We start from the raw sequence: 8,888 nt of genomic DNA, 5'->3' as shown, positions 1-8,888 counted from the left end.
TACTGGTGTTATTGTTGATACTGTTGATATTGTTGATATTGGTGATAATGGTGATAATGTCCTCCCTCTGTCTTCCAGGCCCAGCTGGAGGCCCAGAAGGCCACCCAGGACTTCCAGGGAGCCACTGAGGTCCTGCGGGCGGCGAAGGAGACCATCTCTCTGGCCGAGCAGAGGCTCCTGGAGGAGGACAACCGGCAGTTTGACTCCGCCTGGCAGGAGATGCTGAACCACGCCACCCAGCGGGTGAGGAGGGGGAGAGGGGGAGAGAGGGGGAGCTGACACCAGAGACACCAGAGACAGAAGAGTGTTATTTTAGGTTTAGTTAGTGGAGGAGTCATTTTATTTTACGGCTTTTTTATTTAATTTTTTACCTTTTCTTAGATTATTATGATTAGGATTAATTGTATTTTTTAAATTTATTTTAGTTTTAATTTGAATTACATTTTTCACACAATGTGATAGAAATGTGACGGAACACTTAAAGGGCAAAAGATTTTGAACCCCAGCGCGAGGCTGACGGTGAGTTCTGATTGGCTGTCACAGGTGATGGAGGCGGAGCACACCAAGACGAGGAGCGAGCTGGTCCACAAGGAGACGGCGGCCAAATATACGGCGGCAATCGGCCGCATGAAGCAGCTGGAAAAAAAACTCAAACGCACCATCAACAAGTCAAAGTAAGAGACTCGGTCCGCTGCTCCACCGCCAACAAGCAGGCCGGGGTTCACTGTTCACTGCTCATCAACGACAGGGAGAGGGTCAGCATGCAGTCTGGCTGCCATGTTGGAGCTCAGCTGATATTTACCTGTTAAAACCTGGTTGTTGTGTGAGTTTTAGGGCCACAAAACTGTTGGAGATTTTGTGAATAAAGTTAAGAAATGACTCTGTCTATAAGAGCTCCCTCAAAACAGATGTTACCATTTGAACGTTATGTTCAGGATCACGTCAACGTTTAAATATTACTTCATGAACCAGAGTCTAACAATCAGCTGCTCTCAGTGATGCTGGTTAAACGCTGTGATCTCAACCTCCAGTCACATGGAAGCACTTTAGAAGATGTCACTTTAATGGCTGAAACGCAGAAGGATTTAAGTTAAATGTAAATATAAGTCACTACTGGCTGGTTAATGTTAATGTTCTTCATTATTATTTTATTCTGTGATACATTTCTAAACACGTAAGAGATGATTTCATTGAAGAGTTACAGACACAGACTCTTTTACATCAGACGTCCACAGAGAGGAACATATTATTGTTCTGGAAAATGATCTCAAGAAAACACAAAGCAGTGAAGTCCCATCAACATGGCGTCATCAGTTCGCTCTGTGCTTCCACCAGCAGCGGATCCAGCTGCTCGACCCAGATGTGGTCTGATGAGCAGGTTGCTCTTCTCCATTCAGCTGAAAGTGTTTTCTCTCTGAAGCAGTGGAACTCAGTCCAGAGTGTTTCAGACGGCCAGGTGTTAAAGGGGAAGTGTGGTCACGGGGCGATGCCTTCAGGGCCGTACCGAAACCTCAGCATTAGTAACCCTCCAGGTGAAATGAAATTCTAATGAACAGAAACTCTACCGTTTCCCTTCTGTAATATTTCTCATTTCCTCTCAACATCTCTGAGCTCATTGCTTTCTAAAAAAACTAGAAAAGCAACATATTCATAGAAAAATGACATTTTACATTTACAGCTATTTTACTATTGGAGATTTGGGGAATTAAGTCAAAATATTTGGGAGAAAAAGTCAAACAATGAAGTAATGAAGTTGTAATTTTAAATATTTTTTCTACCAACTTTAAAGTATTTATATCATAAATTGTATACTTGAAAGATCACAACTCGGTATGAATCTTCTATAAGATGAAGAGTGCATCACGTCATTTATTCAGCAGCAGCCTCGTATTCCCTCAGCAGGACGTTAATCCGTTCTGCATCGTTCTCTCATCCAACATCACAACCCCTTCATCTCCTCCTCCCCCCCGCCTCCTCCTCCAGGTTGCCATGGTGATGATGTTGGTACTGCCTTTTTCTGGGTTACTCTGATCTAATCATCTCCCTCTCTCTCTCTCTCTCTCTTTTCCCCCCCCCCCCCCCTCTCTCTCCCCCCCTCTGCAGGCCGTACTTCGAGATGAAGGCCAAGTACTATCTGCAGCTGGAGGTACGTGACGGCCGCTCTGTGTTGAATTCATTGAACATCAGAAACAGCACACGGCCTGTTTGTCTCTGATGGCAGCTGATCCCATTGTTAGGAGACCCCTGACATCATGTTATCCAGTTAGCATTAGCCAATAAGAAACGGGCAGCATTGCTTTGATGTTGTGCTGCCTCTGTCTCATGTCAGCTTGAAGGAAAACTCCACCAAAAGATGTCTTTAGAAGAAGCTTGTATGTGGCTCCTTCACCGGTAGTCCGCTCTGATTTGAGTTCCTGTAGATTGAACTAAACATCACATCAACACTCTGTTGAGTCATATGTTCAATTCTCAACTGTACAGTTTACGGTTGTTGTGAATGCTCAGATGCTCACAGAATGAGTGCAGCTTCATCATCATCCTCTTCATCGTCCTCCCTCACTGACCGCCTCCTCCTCCAGAACCTGAAGAAGAACGTGGACGAGCGGCAGGCCAAGCTGTCCCGGGCCAAAGGCGAGTACAAGACGGCCCTGAGGAACCTGGAGCTGATCTCCGACGAGATCCACGAGCGACGGCGAAGCTCCACCATGGGGCCCCGGGGCCGCGGCGTCGGCGCCGAGGGCGACGGCGTCCACGAGGACGACGTCTCCGGCTTCAAGATGGAGTCAGACGGAATATCCAGTGAGTTATTCTATGATGAGATAAGATAACGATGAACAGCTGCTCACGTGCTGACGCTCTGAATGTCAGGTAGTCGTCGTTCTGTCGTCAACAAAGTGAACATTTAGGAAGATCACAGAGAAGAAGTGACATGTGAGGAAATAAACATCAGAAATAGATCGTTGAAAGAGTTTTTACTTTGATGATGAGAATAATCAGAGTTGCAGCTCGAATCCTTTTTTAATTTGTATTATTGCTTCCTTTGGTAGAATACGATTTCTACAAACATTTGGTTTCGGTTCAAATGAGTTCTTAATGTCTCTTCTTTAGATTCTCACCGTTGGCATCTAACTGAAGTTTAAGCTCTGTGATTGGATGCTTCTTGCCGAAATGCACCTTCTGGAGGAGTCATAAACTAGATATTCATTTTCTGATCTTTTGTACTGATGATTCAACCAGGAGAGTGTTGGGCCATTGAAGAGCTCCACCTCACGTTAACACTGACTACGTTTACATTCTCCAAATATTCAGTTTTATTCTGAAAATAGAAAATATTCCTCCTCAGCTGTTTACATGGCTAAAGAACGGTGCGTTTGTGTGCTTTGATTTATGTCGGCTAAAAATGAAGCTCGTCCTCTGGGAGCGATGTGACGGCTCTGTTCTATTTATCTCTGTTTGCACAGACTCATCTTTTTTATCTTCCCGTCCTTTATTCTTTCTCTTCTTCCTTCTCTCCTCGTCCATCTCTCTGTCCTTTTGTTCCTTCATCCCTTTCTCCTTCCTCTCCTCCTCTGAACCATTTCCCTCCTTCTATCCTTCCCTCTCTCCCTTTTCTCCCTCTGTTTTCTCCCTCTGTACTCTCCCTTTAACCGTCCACCTCTTTCCCTCCATGTCTTCTTTTCTCCTTTCTTCCCTTCATCCCCCTTTTGCCTTCTTCCTTTCTTATTTCATCCACTTGTTTCCTTCTTTTCTACCTCACTGTCTCATTTTACATCCTTCTTTCACTCTTAACTTCTTTCCTTCCTCCCTCCCTTCTCTCTAATCTTCCCCTCTATCACTCCCTTTCCTTTCTCCCTTCTTTCCTTCTTTTCTCCTCTCTTTGGCACCTTCTTGCTCGTTGTCTCCTCTCCCTCGACACCTTTTCCCTTCGTTTTCTTCCTTCCCCCTATCTCTACATTCTTGCACTTTCCTTTCTCCCCTTCCCCCTCCCTTCCTCCTCCCTCTCTCCTCCTGCAGTGGCGTCGGTGTGTTTCGATGACGAGGCCTGTGGCGGCGGCAGCATCATGTCGGAGGAAGACTCAGAGACTCGCTCCACCTGCAGCCTGGGCTCGTCTCCCAGCAGCCCTCAGGAGCTCCTGTCGCCCTGCCCCTTCGCCAGCTCCTCTTCCTCCTCCTCCTCCTGCACGTCCTCCTCCGCCTCCCCGTCGCCCACTCCCTCCTCCTCCTCCTCGTCCATGTCTCCTCTGTCCAGGCCCCTCAGCCTGGACCTCCCCAGCACCGTGTCGCTGTCGGACTTCGGCCTCATCTCTCCGGTGCTCGGGCCTCGCAGCGAGTGCAGCGGAGCGTCGTCACCGGAGTGCGACCTGGAGAGAGGTGGGTGATGGGAAAGTGTGTGTGTGTGTGTGTGTGTGTGTGTGTGTGTGTGTGTGTGTGTGAGCATATTAAGGTTTAGGGAATCATTTAAAATGCAGCAGGGTGTTAGCAGCTTTTTCCCCCTTTTCAGAAAAATGTCAGATCCTAAATATTAACTTGTACATGAAGGTGAAACCTTTCTCATCGCTACAAAGAGAGGAGACACAATACATGGACAGAGTTAAAATATAAATAATAATAACAATAATAATGGTAATAACAACAGCGACGATAATAATAAAAATAATTCATATGGGAATTAGCTGAAGGTAAAATATCCACAAATATTTGTTTAAATATTTCTCTCCCCTCTCCTCTCCTCACTCTCCTCTCTCTCTTCTCCTCTCCTCTCTCCTTCCTCCTCACTCTCCTCTTCTCTCCTCTCCTCACTCTCCTCACTCTCCTCTTCTCTCCTCTCCTCACTCTCCTCACTCTCCTCTTCTCTCCTCTCCTCACTCTCCTCTCCTCTCCTCTCCTCTCTCTCCTCTTCTCTCCTCTCCTCTCTCTCCTCTCCTTCCTCCTCTCCTCTCCTCACTCTCCTCTTCTCTCCTCTCCTCACTCTCCTCTCCTCTTCTCTCCTCTCCTCTCCTCTCCTCTCTCTCCTCTACTCTCCTCCTCTCCTCTCTCTCCTCTCTCTCTGTGTTCACTTCCTGTAGTTCAGTCAGAGTTTCTCCTCCTTGTTGTCACATGACTGTTGGTCTCAGATGGATCAATCATGACTTCATAGTTTCACTGAGGAGCTCACAACTTAATGTTTTTACACAATCTGGTTGAAGTGAACGCTTTATTAGAGGAGACATTTATAATGAGAACATCTAAACAGCTTTTTCTGACTGAAGCGTCCGTCACACATGATGTGTTCAAGGACCCTCGGAAAGAGGAAAATCCGACGACTGTGACGGTTGTTTAAAGAAAACATGCTTCTCCATCCCAGGGTTCAAAGGGTTAATAATCACTGGCCATCATGGTCACGTCTCTGCTCGTGAAATAAAGAAACGTTCTCTGACCTGCTGTGCTGCAGGTGACCGGGCAGAAGGTGCGGCGGGAGATCTGGACAATGCTCCAGCCTCCAACAGCAGCAGCAGCAGCAGCAGCAGCAGCTCCACCTCCACCTCCAGCACCAAGAAGAGCTTCAGCCTGGAGACGCGCTTTAGCTTTCTGAACCTGCGCCGCCCTCGCACCGCCAACGCCAAAAACACAGAGCGCTGTTCCCAGAAGGCCGAGGCCGGCCAGACTGTGGTCCTGGTCAAAGGAGTCTGAGGACGGAAGAGAGAATCTGTCGGATGGAGTTTGGCTCATTTTGACTCAAACTCTCTCTAAAGAACTGAGCTGTTTATAAGCTGCCGCCACATCTGCACTCCATTTAAAGAACAACTAAACCCTCCACAGTCAGAGAGACGTTGAATGTTCTAGTCGCCGTCTATAAAGTTTCCTGTACGTCACGGCAGCGTTGTTTCCTCATGAAGGACTTTGCACCTTTTTATTTCTCATGCCTGAGAAATAAAAAGCAGTTATGTTGGAAATATGTCATTTAATTGAGACGGAAGAAAAGAAAGGTTAGAAATGATCCATGTTATATTTTATTTTGTTATTTTTCCACTAAAAGCAAAAGTGCATCAGCTGCCCGAGTACGAGCTCATTTTAAACGTGCTTTATCTATTATACAATATTCACATAACTGTTCACTGAGTCCTTTATTACTGTTCTGTAAACCGTGCATCAATTATGTTAAAGGATGAAAGTCACACGTGGAGAAGTTTAATAAATAACTCGTCTTAACCTGTATTTCATACTTGACTGTGTTGCTATTCTGCAGTTATAAGGATGTAAATGTTCCCTCCGATGTTTAAAACAAGCTGTTTATTTTACATATAAGCTGCTTTAAGTCTTTCATTTTAGTAAGTTCATTTACATTTGAGCTTTTCTAGTCTTAGTTTTTGCCGCCATGATTGTTTTATCTTCACCTCCGTCTGCTGCACAGCAGGCAGCACGTGACACGGTCAAGTTCTGTTCGAGACTGGAAATACTAAATATCCTGTAAAACATATTCTATACACAGTATGATTTGGTGTTCATGAAGCATTTAAAAACGTATCTTAAGTAACCCCGTCTCACAATACACATGACTAAACGATAGTTTCCCTTTTTTAATCATTTAGATTATTTCACTTCATAATCTGAATTATTTGCTTCTATTTGTGGCGGTGCTACTCTCAGACGTATGACTCTTTGTAAGCAGTCAGATGTAGCTTTGTCTTAATGTTCGTGTTTTTGATTCTTTTGAACTTTTGTATTGGATAAAGTGGGATAAAAGTTGTCTAAATGTCAGAGATTCATTTAAGAAGAATACTTTGTTTCCTTACATTTGGCCGGCGTAAACGGACGCACGTCGGCGGTGACGACGGAGTAAAGGTCCACGATATCAAACATCCAGCAGCATGTTCATGAGATCCATCGCAGGATGTTTTGTTTCCTTCAGTGACTGTTTGTCTGTCCTGGTTTCACCGTGATGATGATACCGCTCCACAACGGCTTCATGACGTATCCTCACAAATAACCAAAATATACAAAGAGGAAACGTTTTTTCGAGAGCTTGAGGCAGAAAGAAATTTAAATTTAAAAACCCTGAATTTATGAAAGATAAAATACACTCGTGCTGAATTCAATCCACTTTATTTGACTCTGTCTGGTATGAACATTTAGTGCAACTTCTGCAAACATTACATCGTCGTTCACACAGCAGGCTGCTGCGAGATTGTCCTGCTGCAGAGTTTAAATTAGTCAGTTTGTTGCCAATTAAAAACATAACTTAATACATCGTAGAGAGATACGGCATTCATAATAATAACTTTGATTCATAACTGATTCACAATCAATCAACAAACATAATTCAAAAGTACTTGGCAATGAATGTTTAAAGCTGTATTCAACTGTGAAGAGAACATTTCAACCCTTTAGCACAACAGCATCTTCAGTTCATTACCGTCACGCTGGCTTCTTGATGAATTATTAACAGTTATGAGTGAAACTGTCTCCAGGTGAGGTTCATCACATACATGGAATAATGTGCACCGAGTTATTCATGGGATGTAAAGCTAAGCTGAAACATGTCAACACAATGCAATCTTTAAGAAAAGAACGTTTTGTGGATATTGTTGAAAATGTTTCTGTAATATGGTTCCGTGCACATCGCCCTGCTGGTGCAGTCTGTGCTGCAGTGAGAGCCACGTGCACTATACTGCACTATACTGCACTATACTGCGGTATAACAGTATAGTCAATAACTAACTCTACCGGCCACAGCGGGGTGACACCAATGAACAGTACGGCCGGAACAAAGAAGTTTTATAAAGAACCCGAAATAAATCACCAGTTCAACACGTTCTGTTTTATATCAATGTGAATAATATACACGCTGTCGATGTAACCTTTGACCTTGTGAGGAACATTTCATTGGCTAAAAACTCAAAGAAGAGAAGCGATGATGAAATCACAATAATGCGTCTGGCTTCACCTTCACTACAGCAGCTTAAGATGTAAACGACACGCACAGCAGCCTCTGCTGCACTTTACCACTCAACATCAAGAAGGAGAGGAGACGAGGAGACGAGGAGAGGAGACTAGAGGGCGCCGCACAGCTGTCAGCTGTCCGTCACACAAGCTTTATATGAAGTTTGGAAAGAAGATTAAAGTAGTTTGACCAAAAAATAACATAAAATATAATGATGGAACACAAACATCTGCACATGCAGTGAGATTGACTGACTGCTTCCAGAACGTTTTCATCAGAGATAACATCAGTTCACAACAGACGATGATGGATGAAGCTACCCACACTGGAAACAAGGAGAGGAGACGAGCCGAGGAGAGGAAACGAGGTGAGGAGACGAGGTGAGGAAACGAGGAGAGGAAACAAGGTGAGGAAACGAGGAGAGCAGCTTCCTGAAAACGGTTTAAACTGCTTGCGTTGAAGGAACAAAGTGACATATTATTCATTTCCATATTTTGTGCTTGACAGCAAACATGAAGAGAAATTATAAAACAGTGCAGAACGTCAAGAAATAAAGGTAAACAGGATGTGTACTTGGCAAAACATTTACTTTTTTTTTACCTGTAAAAGGTTGATAGCGACAGTCAAGCGCACACACACACCCACACCCACCCACGCACGCACGCACGCACGCACACACACACACACACACACACACAGCTGCCATACTGGACTCCCTGTGGTGCTGCTCTGCTGCACGACTCCTGAGATTTAAAAAAAAACTCTTCTTTAGGAAACTAAAATTCTTTTTTTGTCTCCAGACTATTTAAATCTAAGTCACCAATGTCTGACGAGGGTAAAGTAACGCAACAACTACAGAGAGGGACGACTGAGGCCTTCATTTGTTTTGCATCATGAATATCAAGCTCCTCCTCCTCCTTCTTCTTCTTCTCTGGTCTTTTTGCAGTAGTGAGCGTCTCAAGCATGA

General features: G+C 44.5%; 2 protein-coding genes across 3 annotated transcripts in view; one reads left to right on the top strand and one right to left on the bottom strand.

Annotated features, from left to right (window-relative positions):
• sh3bp5b (SH3-domain binding protein 5b (BTK-associated)) overlaps nucleotides 1-6,727 on the top strand; it is a 33,654-nt gene extending 26,927 nt beyond the window's left edge. Inside the window, exons 4-9 of the mRNA XM_031867372.1 lie at nucleotides 79-243; nucleotides 544-674; nucleotides 2,104-2,146; nucleotides 2,580-2,799; nucleotides 4,015-4,371; nucleotides 5,432-6,727. Of these exons, the coding sequence (XP_031723232.1) occupies nucleotides 79-243; nucleotides 544-674; nucleotides 2,104-2,146; nucleotides 2,580-2,799; nucleotides 4,015-4,371; nucleotides 5,432-5,670 (1,155 nt within the window). The 3' untranslated portion in view covers nucleotides 5,671-6,727. The remainder of the gene's footprint in view (nucleotides 1-78; nucleotides 244-543; nucleotides 675-2,103; nucleotides 2,147-2,579; nucleotides 2,800-4,014; nucleotides 4,372-5,431) is intronic.
• The window catches only part of capn7 (calpain 7), a 16,033-nt gene continuing 13,252 nt past the window's right edge, over nucleotides 6,108-8,888 (bottom strand). For both annotated transcript variants that reach the window (XM_031867370.1, XM_031867371.1), the window contains exon 21: nucleotides 6,108-8,888. This exon is cut by the window's right edge and continues 844 nt beyond it. The gene's annotated coding sequence lies outside the window, so the exon portion shown is untranslated.

Source organism: Anarrhichthys ocellatus, unplaced genomic scaffold, assembly GCF_004355925.1.
Source record: "Anarrhichthys ocellatus isolate YVR2014 unplaced genomic scaffold, GSC_Weel_1.0 scaffold39, whole genome shotgun sequence".
In the NCBI taxonomy this organism is placed as follows: domain Eukaryota; kingdom Metazoa; phylum Chordata; class Actinopteri; order Perciformes; family Anarhichadidae; genus Anarrhichthys; species Anarrhichthys ocellatus.
The sequence above is the reverse complement of the archived record's forward strand: the minus strand, read 5'-3'. Positions and strand labels throughout refer to the sequence as shown.